This window comes from Mytilus edulis, chromosome 4 (genome assembly GCF_963676685.1).
Source record: "Mytilus edulis chromosome 4, xbMytEdul2.2, whole genome shotgun sequence".
Lineage (NCBI taxonomy): Eukaryota > Metazoa > Mollusca > Bivalvia > Mytilida > Mytilidae > Mytilus > Mytilus edulis.
In genome coordinates, this window is record NC_092347.1 from 5,453,324 (window position 1) to 5,466,933 (window position 13,610).

The 13,610-nt window shown below is 30.3% G+C and overlaps 1 protein-coding gene across 4 annotated transcripts in view; it reads left to right on the forward strand.

The window, feature by feature from the left end:
• The window catches only part of LOC139521670 (uncharacterized), a 41,214-nt gene that overhangs the window by 13,700 nt on the left and 13,904 nt on the right, over positions 1-13,610 (forward strand). For all 4 annotated transcript variants that reach the window (XM_071315173.1, XM_071315174.1, XM_071315175.1 and 1 more), the window contains exons 6-13: positions 613-855; positions 4,518-4,736; positions 4,899-5,271; positions 6,483-6,542; positions 6,810-6,983; positions 7,414-7,590; positions 8,148-8,245; positions 9,298-9,384. In XM_071315173.1, coding sequence (XP_071171274.1) covers positions 613-855; positions 4,518-4,736; positions 4,899-5,271; positions 6,483-6,542; positions 6,810-6,983; positions 7,414-7,590; positions 8,148-8,245; positions 9,298-9,384 — 1,431 coding nt within the window. The remainder of the gene's footprint in view (positions 1-612; positions 856-4,517; positions 4,737-4,898; positions 5,272-6,482; positions 6,543-6,809; positions 6,984-7,413; positions 7,591-8,147; positions 8,246-9,297; positions 9,385-13,610) is intronic.

Genomic DNA, 13,610 nt, shown 5'->3' on the forward strand with positions numbered 1-13,610 from the left:
ATTAATTCATTAAATGAACATGTGACTTTTTCCCTTTGTAATACTGGTTATTTCAAGCATTTCTGTCATGTTTAATGTCTGTTCTTTTAAATCTTTAAAAAAAAGTTGAAGCAACATTGCCACAGTTTTCATAATTATGTTTGCCTACAGTGCTTACAGCGCTTTGATTTAGTTTTTAATTGCATAGGATATTTTCTTAATACATTGTATTTTTTTTTACCAGTTACTAAGGTGTAATCATGTAATGGGGACATGTCTTAAGACTTTTAAAACAATTGTTATTAACTGTTAAGATAACATTTTATGCATTAAATACTTCTATAATTTGTCAAGACTTTTAGATAATTTCAATAAAGCATTGATTGAGAATATCATGTTACAGTACCATTTAGCACAATCTATACAAACTATAAATTTTAATTTTACTTTTATCTGAACTTGAAAAGAAAGAAAATATTATCAATAATAATGGTTATTTTCTTGAGAATTATTCATTTGACTATTTTGTGTTAAAGATTCATACATGTTTATTATAAAACCAAAATATTTGAAAATTGTGAGGAAAATTGAACAGCCAAATAAATAATACATAATTTTGCCATTATTCAACAGGTTGATGCAATTGTAAATTCCACTTCTGGAGACTTTGAATTAAACAATGGAGCTGTTTCAAAGTCAATCCTTGAAGCTGCAGGATATGGTATCCAAAAAGAAGTGAGAAAATATGTGAAGGGGACTAAGGCTGGAGGTGTGATAGTGACAGGGGGATACAAACTAAAGTGTAAATCTGTCTTCCATGGAGCATTGGAAGGATTTGATAAACATCAAAGACTTTATGAACAGAGAAGTGTCAAGGTTTGTGACTGAACACTAAATTCTTCTTATATTAATTTTAGCTAAAAATATTGATATTTCTTTGAATACTTAAAAAAGATATTAAGAATATTTTTGACTACTAAATGATTGCTCCAATAAATAGTAACTTCACATGATTGTGTTTCCCTCTTTGTATTGCAGTCCATATAATTTACCCAATTGCAGTAAGTATTTTTACAAACCCATATTGTTCAATGAATTAGCAAACTGCTTTTAGAGAGCTGTTGTCAAGTTATTAATTGTAGTACTTTAAGATAATTCAATAAAACAAATTTACAATCTTTGACATTAACTCTCTAATGGCTGTATATTGAAAGGAGATGGGTTCACCAATTGATGATTTTGGTCCTCAAAATGGGAAAATTTATAACTGTGATGATGTTTCAGTTAACAGTGTTAAAAAAGATTATTATTGATGACGTCATTATTGTTGTATTTGTGATGTCATAAATGTAAATGAATTCACTAAAAACCTGATTTTTGAGCCTTATTTATGGGCATTATGTTTTCTGGTCTGAGTTTTCTGGTAATGTATCCATCCGTTTGTTTGTCTCTCTGTCCGTTCTTTCGTCCGTCTGTCACGCTTCAGGTTAAAGTTTTTGGTTGAGGTAGGTTAAATTCTTTGGTCCAGGTAGTTTTTGGAAAATGACGCAGTCATTGTTCCATAACTGCCGACCTGAACTTCATTACATTTCTCTGCCTACCGCGCATGGTTTCGTATTTACTATTTTCCATACAAACTGGAATCTGCTTGTGTTATCATTATGCATCATTGTGTAGTATTAAATCAGCCAGGACCCAGTTTACACTGGTTTCTGCTTGTATTCCACTACACTCGAACAAAGTGTTGTAGTTTGACGGGAACCAGTTTTAGAATTTGTAAACTACAAAACGTAATCGGTTATTGTTCATTCCGTTTTGGTGTTTCATACCGACTTATATGGTTTGAATAAGCTTAAGACCCTTCAAACATTAATGTGATAGGTATATTAAAGACTGTTTTACAAAAGGATTGAACTGTTTTACTTTCAAAGTCGTACTATAGGGATATCTGTCATATACGGATTTCCACTCTCTCTCACCGGTTAATTTCTTCTTTTACACGTGCTTTTGAAACTTCCTGTTTAAACATCGCAAGTTTTAAAATTGTTTTTGAGTGAATTAAACTTATTTTAACAATCATGAAGCGTTCCAGAATCATTTTAAAGCAGTTTCTTCTTCTCTTTGATGATGGAAAATAGGTTTTCTCAAGAAAATACCGCAAACGATCGCAGAGGAATTGAAACGTACAAGTCAAGTCGGCACCTGGTTAAATTGGCATCTAGTCAAATCGGCACCTATTCGACGTCAATTCGGCATCCAATAATATTTGTTATAATATTTTCTATTCAATTAATTAATTACTGTTACCAAGTACATAGTGAATATGTTGTTGTGTATTTTGGTAAACAACGAAACGAAAGTGAATATGTTAAGTGTATAAAGGTAAACAACGAAGCCCTTACCAAAGCTGTTGTTTTAACAATAAGACAATTTGTCTAATTGTATTATTAAAATAAAATGGAAAACTATGAGTCCCTTTCAATAAATCAAACTTTCATGCCAAATAATTAGCAAATTTAAGGTGGTTTTTTTTCAGTAAAGTTTAAACAGCAATTAACCAACAATCCTGTAAAATGCTCAACTGGTTAAAATAATGCAGAAAAATACCCAATATCTCATGTATTAGTCCAAATAATTATGACGTCTGTCAAGGCTATTTTATTATTTTTCTGGGACGCCTTCCTACGACGTTCGTAGGAAGGCGTCCTAGAAAAAAATTAACATAGCCTTGCGGTCATAGGAAGGTGTTCCAGAATAAAATTAAAAAAGCCTTGCCAGACGTAATAATTATTTGGACTACTCATATATATATATCATTAAAAATACACCAAAAAAGTCATTTAGTTGAGAAAAATAAATATATACAAAATGTACATGAACACCCAAAAATGTGAAAGTTAGTATTTAACTCTTTTTGCTTAAATACTGAAAAAAAATCTGGCAACCCCTTTGTTATTTTTACCCTATTGCTTAAAATACTGTTAAAAATATATATTTAACATGGGTGACGAATTGACTATATCAGGTGTCGATTTTAACCAGGTGCTGATATGTCCATGTGCCAATTTAACTAGGTGCCGGTTTGACTAGAATTCTTTGACAATTTTAATTCAAATTCAAGTTGAATAATTGGAAAATCATGGTTGTTGTTTTAAATTGCTTTGGTGTAAATACTGAATGTATTTATAGCTTGGTATGAGTAAAACATTGAAGATTTTAAAGGAAAAAACACAAAAGATAATTGTTTTTAACAGCTTGGTCCCTTTGATCTGAAACAACGAAACAATAAAACATAGAAACCAAAATATAGCAATCCACTAATATAACCAAAACATGATAAAATTTATTCAACACGCAGAAACAAACATAGTCAGAATCTCACTTCATTTTGAAACAAGTCAATGAAACAAGTTATAGCAATAACTAACCAAAACATAATTAAGAGTTATTCAACACAAAATAAAACGTTGACAAAATACCACTTTATTTAGAAAGGATTATTATTATTTTTAGCAATACCCTATCCAAAACATGATTAAGATTTATTCAACACAAAAACAAAATTGCTGTCTCACTTTATTTTGAGACAATGACAACAATTATACTTATAAGAAAACACTTGCTTACGGAGTTATTAAACACAAAACCAATTAAGATTGGGTGCGAACATGTAGGGTGTGAAAGTGAAAGGGGGTGAAAATGAGTGGGCGCAAACATGAATGGAAGCGAACGGACCCGGATTCAGACTATGTACCAGTGAGAAATATACAAGCCTTTCTACGGTATTTATTTGTACAATTCAGCTAGTCTTGACCTATTCATTTGTCTTAAAAACCAGCCAGTTGTCACCTTCACTTCACACACACACACACATATACGAATATCAATTATATGCTCACCATACATGTTGCATTGTTAAACTAATTACGGTATGTGAAAATCAAGACTTGCATAAAAACTATCCCAATATTAGAGACAGTGGCGTCATTTTTCTTCAGAGCTTTCAGCTCTTTGATTGATGAAGTTGAAGTCCAATCAACTTGAAACTTAGTACACATGTTTCTTACGATATGATCTTTCTAATTTAAATGCCAAATTAGAGATTTTACCCCATTTTCAGGGTCCACTGAACATAGAAAATGATACTGCGGAGGGGGCATCCGTGTACTTAGGACACATTCTTGTTTGGCAATACTTTTAAAAAAAAACATTAATGGCCATTTATTAGGGTTACTGCCTGTACTCCTTTTAAGTTATTTTATGCTCGTATTCTATGATACCAGTTGTTTTTATAAAAAAAAAAAATTCTTGAACAACATATATTAAGATGAATGATCTCAATACCATTAAAGACTGGAAACAGATTAGAAATGAAAAGTCTAGAATGAAAGGAATGTAATTATATGTGTAATAAAATTTCAGACATTCACTGCCAAGTTAATTCAACCAGTTGAAAAAACCTATGTGTCTATCAAACCTCCCATTAGCTGGTATAAGATACCATACATATAAATATATTTTATATCGGTTATTTTCAGATTTTAAAGGATTTTATCAAAGAATGCCTGATGCAAGCTCACAAGAGAAATTATACAACTATAGCATTCCCTGTCCTTGGTGCAGGTGCACTTGATTTTCCACCCGATGTTGTAGCCACAATGATGTCAGAGGTTACTGGTGAATTTAGAAAGAAGTGTATAGGTACAAAGCTGTCTCAAATTAAAGTTGTGGTGTACAGAGATGAAGGGATATACACAGTAAGATATACATAATTATTATTACTTTTAGATTTTAAGTGAATCAACTTTAAAGGTTTTAGATAGAAATTTCTAAAAAAAAAAAAAAAAGTGGTTCTATCAAAGAAAAATTGTATTATGCTATTTTTCTTTGTTATTTACATATATTTTGATTTATTTTAGGTTTTTAAGAAAGTAGTTGAGGCATACAGGAATGCTCTGTTGAAAGATCTTGGATTACCAACAAAACCAGAATTACCAGAATCAAGAGCACCTCAGGTTTCAGAAAAACCCTTACCAGTACCTGTTGTTGATAAGAAACCTCCATCAGAAATGACTCTTCCTGTAGAACATATACCTGAAAAAACTCTTATTGAACACCCTCCAGCACCAAAAGACATAAGAGATCTTTTCCAAGACATGCCTACACAAGGGCTGAGGATCAATCTTGGTCAGATTAACTTATCAGCAAAGTTGGGTGATGTTACTAAATTAACAGGGTTTGATTGTTTAATCTTACTCTGGCCTCAAGAAGAAATTACTGCTACACCACTTGGTAAGTTTTTATATCACAAAATGTTACATTTATAATTCATGATATATAATCCAGTAATTGAGGGTCTGGATGGATTTAATAGAATAAAGAAAAATGGGCCAAAAATAAAGAATAAAGAATATTAGTTTCAAAGATAAAGAAAAAATACAAGTGGCTGTACAATAAAAGAATTCAGAACTGAACCTGAGGGGATATGAAGTACTTGAGCTTGCTCACTAAAGGTCCTTTCACATTTTGTCAAATATTTTATATTGAGTTTTATCACAATGACAAATCATTTAAAAAATTAAGTCTGGGAGAATATGCATGATTCATTTATATAAGTTATAATTGACTTTGAACTAGCTTTCAGTAACCGTGAGTACTCTAATTTCAGTGATTTGTGTCTATTAATTTTATGTTTGTTGTTTTTGTGCCTTGAATGAATCTTTTGAGGTTAAGCAATTGCAACTGATTTTCAAATGATTTTACAGTTTGTTATAATGATTTTCTGTTACACCACTGTTTCTGGATAGAGGGAGGATTTTTATATTATACAAATATATCCGTTTTTAGTGAAGGAAATATACATTAAAGGGATTTCAAGCAAGAGAAAAAAATAAAATTTTAAAACACTATTTTCAAGAATTTTTCATTATGACAGTTGAGTATTTATGTCATGAATCAAATCAAAATGAAATAAATCTCTACCCTGAAAAATGTATCCCTAATCATGCACATGTGTTTACACTGTGTTCAGTGTGTTCCATAACATAATTATTCATTTAGTCAGTTGTTTTCAGCTTACTTGATAAATATTTGGCTTTTTTGACACTTTTATAGCAGGTTAGCAGGTAAAATCACTTTAAATTTCATCCTGTTTATACCCATTGCTAAAGTCATTCACAGCATGCATATAATTTATTTTCAATTCTCTGAGGCTGTGTCAGTAAGCAAAGCTTTTTAAATTTCTGGTTAAACATTGATAATTACCTTCAGGTTAAAAAAAAATCAGTACATGTAAGTGGAATTATGGTGCATTCTGTTGATGTATTCAGTCAGAATATCATATGATTTAAAGACACCCTTGCTAAAGATCGACACTGATGACATCACCTCAATACTGATTTATCACAGTAGGAATTTGATGTAAAATAAAAATATTTTATTTGTAACATGCTAAAATTTCAAATATATGCCCTATGTGATCCTTATTTGGATTTTTTTTTCAGACAAAGAAAATATACTGAAATCTGTTGGACCAACATCTTTCAAAAAATGGGAGACTGAAAGTAAGTGACCAAAATGAAGGAGAGAAGGCATGGAAGCATCTCTAAAAGAGTTGGTTAAACCATCGTTACTTTAATAATCATATTTGGTCAGAAAATTACATCCTTCTTATTCTAAAATCAGTATTGAAACAGTTGAATTGCTACATGTATTTTTATTTCACCTATTAAATCTAAAAAGGCACAATATGGGAAATGTGTGACATTGTTTTGGTAACTATAGTTGCAATCAATTATTGTATAGAATAATAAAGTATTTGTTTGTTTTAGAATCCTCATTAAGTGATAGCAAGGTGCTTGTGACCCCTGGTGGCTCATTGCCACAGAAAACCATTATACATGTTTATGTGGAGAACTCAGAACTACAGGAAGCCTTTATGTTAGGACTAACAAAAGCTGATGAGATGAGGATGTTAAATGTAGTCATTCCAGTCAGAACTACAGGTTTGTTATGTTACTGTCTCATAATCAGTTAAATAAAGTAAATATCTGACTCATAGTATGGGTAATGTTAATAAATGTGACTAATATTATGACTTACTTGACTTAGTCCTCTTCATTCCATGTACAACATCAGGCTGCCACAGTCCGAGAAACTATATTTTGGGCTATGCTTTTTGCTACTCCCTAGCTCCTTCAGCCAGGTTATGCCTTGAAGTGCTGGCTTTTCAGGCATTGCTTGAGGTCATTTATGTTTATTTATGGTGAAAACTATGCTATGATCTAGCTGTGCTGATACATTGGATCCTGCATGTAACTTTAAAAGACATATATGTCTAAACATTAAGTCAGGAGCAAAGTAATTATTTGCAGTCATATTATTTATACCAATAATTTTAATGAATTGCATTAATCACTTAACTATATCTTACAGACCAGCTTGCCCAGAACGTTCAGAGATTTTCTACCTGTATATACAGAGCTGTGGCAGATATGCGTCACAAAATCAACACAATTAGAGAGATCAGAGTGTGTATTGGTGGCAAACATTTATGTCAGCCAATCCTGGCTACTTTAGCTAAATTACAAGAGACTGGAGGGACAGAATTTGGTATGTTACAATCTTGATTTTATTATAAACAAAAGAGTTTATGTTTTCAGAGTAATACTACGGTAGCTACATTATTTTTTGTGTTTTCTGTGCCAAGTTTTGTGGGCAATTGCATTGAGATTTTCCTTATTTCTGCCCTTTTTCAATTTAAACATGTAAGTTGATCTGTTTCTTGCTTAACTTGGTATGGTGTTAGTGTTTATTAGTTATAGGCCTTGTGAGCATTAAGTTTACATGAAACTGATTAATTTCATAAGAATATTTCAGGAAGAAAAATCTATTGAATACACTGTCAAATTATACAATATAATAAAATTATAAATAATTGTCACTGGACTTTAAGCAAGCAAGAATCAATCAATCAAGTCTGCAAACAAGCCTATCTTTCGTTGAACATTTAAATTGGGGGGTTACATGTATCCACAAAATCCTAGAAATTTGTAGAACACAAATAATAATAAATTAAAAGTATCAGTATTTGTCAAACATTCAGCCTTGCTAAAGATGATGAAATGATAACTTAATTTAATTGTCAAGTTTTGTTTTCAAATTTATAGAAACCAACAGAGAAACTTGCAATGTAGAAATAACAGCACTGAAAGATGACATGGAAACAATTATAGCAGATATTTGTCCCAATGTTGTGGATCAGGAGGTAGGTACTTTACAGCTACAGCAAATATTCTCCAGGGCATGATAAATTTGATATGGGATTTTGAAATAAGATATTGGAAACAAGCTATAATTGTTCAGTTTCAGATCATAAAACACTTTTTTTAATTGTTTTTTTTATAGAAAATATAATAATGATATATTTGGTATTTAATTTATCTGATTTATCTCCCCTCAATTATTTTTTTTTTAATTTTAATTAAAACATGTTTTTTTCTGACAGTTTCAGTGAAAAAGGATTTACTGTAGAAATGAATAAGATAAGAAAAAATACATGTTATTGAAGATCATGCAAATGAACTGGAATTTTCTTTAAAAATTTGCTAAAGATAAGTTTTGATAATTTGCAGTCAATATTGCATTCACTATTTTTATTCTTACATGAATCCTTAAATGGATGCATTAGTTAAAAGATATTCTACCACTGCATTGAATTTGGTATGATAAATCTTCCCTCAGGATGGTTAAATTTTTAAATTTATATTCGTGGATACCAATTTTCTAAGGAAAACTTGCATGTTTGTTGAACATTTGATTTTGTTCAGTGGTACCCGTGAAATCCACGTGTATCCAACAAATGATAATGAATCTTCGGTATTCAGGTTTACTTTATCTGTCTTTTGAAATGACCTGCAAAAATGTTAAATGATTTCAACATATAACTTACTAGTAGCTATCGACTGTTACTAGTACTTCATACAAATATTGTAAAAAGGAACTGTAAAATAATGTAAATGATATATTATGCCCTTGATTTTCATTTTAAGTGCTTAGTTGGGTTCTAATAATATCCAGCCTAAATACATCCCCCTAAATTGACAACATTTTTACAAAAGCTATTCTTGATGGCAAAATTATGGATTCTTTGATGACCTGATATTGGCTGGTGGATACTTACTTTTTCAGGGCTTTAACAAATTGTAAATAGTTATGACCTACCTTAATATTGAATCAGTTTTTCAGTAGCACTAAGTAAAATCTTTAAATTTTTAAAAATAAATTCTTCTTACATTTCAAAAATGATCTTGCTTGTAGGATGTAAAGTTTATAGAAGAGGAGGAAATAAAGAATAAGACCTTAACAAAAGAGGATGTATTGCAAGTCTCAAATTTATCAAAACAGGTAACATTTTTTTAAGGAAATTGTTCATAGATACATATCATTTGTTTCTTTTGAAATATTGAGTTTAACTGTATGTATACAGGAAGGGTTAAAATGTTACTATCAGTAAAAAATAGGAAATATGGACGGTTGAAAAAGGTATATGTAGATGTGCTGAAGGTTTGTTTGGCCTTAAAATTGTCAAATTGTATTCAAAAGTTATGAAAGGAAATCAGTATATCTACAAATATCATTCATTTGCATAACTCTTTAACAAATAATTATTTTGGTTACCTTGATGATATGGCATTGACATTAGATAACAAATTTCAAAGAATTAGACAATTTTAAAAGTTTCGGTTAAATAATTTTGCATTCTTGACCATTAAAGGGAAAATTCGCGATTTTTTTCTTATGGTTTAAATATGTTCATAATGACATAATATATATATTCACAAAGTTTTATCGCTAAATGTGCAGTAATAAAGGAGAAATTCAATAATTAATGAAAAAATATTAACTACTTCCTGTAGGTCGTGACGTTTTCTCCTGGTTTTTGCATGCCGGGATTTAAAATACAATCATTAAAAGTCTTGGTTTTTAATCATATTTTAACGTAATCGTAAGCGCGCCGCTGACTTATGCTTTATCTAATAACCAGCCGATAATAAGAAGATAAAACGCACAGACGTGCAATTGTACACATTCATGAAATAAATTTTCTATGTTAAACGTATATATTCGAATTATTTTTTTAGACAACACAAAAAGTTATAAAATTATTTTTAATTAATGCATTTTCGGACTGATAAGGTGAACAAATTAAAGTACAATAATCTGTAAAGACAATATGTTGGTGTACTCTTATTGACCTTTTACTATCTCTGCTATGACTAGGTTTATACGATGTGTGTATTCACGGTTCTGTGGCAATACTCGTAGATGGCTTGTTTAAAGGTAAATTGTTATTTGCACTTCGGTATTTAACCACGCCTCTAGGGCACACCTTGCCAGGTGTGACTGTCTATTCGGATCAGTGGATTATAAAAAGCATTTTAATACACACATTAAAAATACAAGTGACAAATAAAAATAGATCGCCGTGGAATTATTTAATTATATTTGGTGCTATTATTTATTTGAATTAAAATAAATTAATTTACTAAGAAATAAACAGTTTTCGGTTAAAGACGGGAAACTTAATTCATGTGTCAGAATAAAATGATATACACCTCTTGTCCTTGATTTAAGTCTCATAAAAAAGGGGAACTTAGAAATTAGAAATAGCTTTACCAAATCATTTTTATTGTCTTTATTAGGCAAAAAAATGTACGAGAACACTTACATTTAGACTTTTGAAACCCATGTATTAATTAATATCTGAAACTATCTGAAGATAACTCTACCGAAGCGGAATATAATTGTACGAATAAAGAAAAAAAATGTTTTTAAATCTTCGCACATTTATGATTAATTATTGTTATCTATTGTTCATTTAATTATACTTAATATGTCTACCGCTCGGCATTAAATCTTGGTGTGGTAGGAAGGGATTATTACAAGACAAGACAAGACAAGACAAATACTTTATTAAAGTCTCACCACTTGTTACATATAAAATATACAGCTTTTTAAAACACAAATTAACAACAAGAGCCACTCTATAAAGAGTTATGAGAGACTATAAAACATTTTTTAAAAATTATAATACAAATACAACTTAAGTCAACTATCACGAATATAAAATACATTTTCGCTTTATTAAAATTTCATAGCAGATTTTGGCAGTATAAAATACCATATTTTCATTTGTAAAAAGAAATATAAATTTCTCATTATCAGACATATGTAAAAAATTCTCATCAACAATACTAGCATGGTTAAAAATAACATTACGAATCTCTGAATATACAGGACAGTTTAACAAAACATGTTTTTCATCTTCAACGTCATCAGTACAGTTAAAACATAATCTATTTTCAATATCAATATTCTCATAACGACCAGTTTCAATTCTGATGGGTGCTACGTACACCGCATCTAAATTTTGCTAAAGCACTCCTGTATCTACCTGGTATATTAAAAATTAAATAATTTTCTACGCCATATACATTTTTAAACATTCTATATGTACGTAATTTATTTTTATCATCTGACATAATCTTGCCATACCATTCTCCCTTAAATTTTTCAAAACATACATTTTCAATATTCTTAACTAAATCCTTGTTCAAAATAGCACCATTGCACAAATATTCCATATTAAGTTCTTTAAACTTATTTTTTACTCTAAAATGCCAATTTTTGACTTTTTTACATGTGTTACCCCATATAAACACTTTTTTATTTACTCTATCTTCATTCATTTTATTAAAACGTGTCCAGTTTCTAAAAACACTAGTCCACTGTTTGATTTTACATGGCATCCAGCCCATGTCACCATACAAAGACATATTAGGCGTGTATTTTCCTACACCCATGAAAAAACGCATGGCTCTATTTTTAATACTATTTATACATGAAAAATCACGTGTTCCCCATATAGAGGCACCATAATCTATTACAGACCATACAAGTGTATCAAATAATTTTGTAAATGTACAATATTGAAATCCACCATTAGCTTTACATTTGGATATTAACAGACCCAACGATCTACTGGCGGCTTTAGCAACTGCTTTTGCAATATTATCATAGCTTAAATGCTCAGTAAACAATAAACCTAAATATGTGTATTGGGAAACAATATCTACATTGTTACCATTAAACAAAAATGAAAAATTTGATTTAGATACAGACTGTGTTCTAAAATGTACTATTTTAGATTTTTCTAAGTTAACAGTTAGGTCATTAGTACAACACCATATATTCAAAACATCTAATATTTTTTGTAAATCACTCTCATTCTCAGTGATAAAAACAAGATCATCTGCATATAACAACATGCTAACTTTATCATTTTCAATGTCTATACCTATGTTCAATTTCTTGACCTCATCAACAAGATCATTAATATAAATATTAAATAATAAAGGCGAAAGGATACACCCTTGTTTTAGACCACAATTTACGTCAAACCAATCGGTTAAGTTACCATTTACTTTAACACAAGCCTGTACATTGTTATAAAGAGAATAAAGTGATTTTAACATTTTTGAACTAATACCAAGTGTTTTTAATTTACAAAATAATAAATTTCTATTTATCCAATCGTAAGCTTTTTTGAAGTCAATGAATGCCACATATGTTGATTGTTTACGAAGTTTTCTAGTTTCTATAATAGTAGCCAATGTACTTAAATGGTCAACAGTACTACGTCCTTTTCTAAAACCATTTTGCTCGTCACATAAGAAGTCAATATCCTCAAGCTTATATGTTAGTCGAGAGTTCAATACTCCACAATACAATTTGTAGGAAACTGGTGCCAAAGTTATACCACGGTACGACAAGGGATCTCTCGGATCTGATGTTGAGCTTTTTGGAATAGGCGTTATAATCCCTTTTGACCACATTGCTGGAACTTTACCAGAGTCAAAACAAATATTGAATACTCTAGTTAGTGCATTTAACATAGTTTGGTTCTTATACAATTCAACTGGTATTTCGTCATATCCTGGTGATTTACCATTTTTGGAACTTTTTAAAACATTAAATACTTCTTCCACAGATATTTCACAATCTAACATATCATCATATATAACATCTACATCATTTTCACATATATTTACATCACTATCATCATTTCTATTAAACATATTAGAGAAATCACACTTCCATTTATTTAAAACTTCATCTTTATCACTAGAAATTTGACCATTATCTAATTTTACTTCCATAGGAATATAATTTTGGCGCTCACTACCTACACCAATTTTTCCAATTTTTCGCCAAAACTCTTTTGGGTTTCCACACGAATTACTCAATTCTTCCTGCATGGAGTACCAATATTGGCGTTTTGCCTTTTGAACCGCTTTATCAAATAGTTTCCTTTTATTCACAAATACTTGTCGAAAAAACTTTTTCTGATTTTGAATTTTACACTTAATCCATATTTTTTCGGATGCACAAACGTCGTTCCATAATTCAGTTAACTCAAGGTTTCTTACATCTCCTTCTTTTGTTATTTACGCCGTCGGATAAGACAATCACTTTAGATGATAATTTTGTAGACATTTCCGTTTTAATAACATTCACAAATGCATCATACATATTGTTAATCTTGTCTTGCGTTACATTTGAAAATTCCA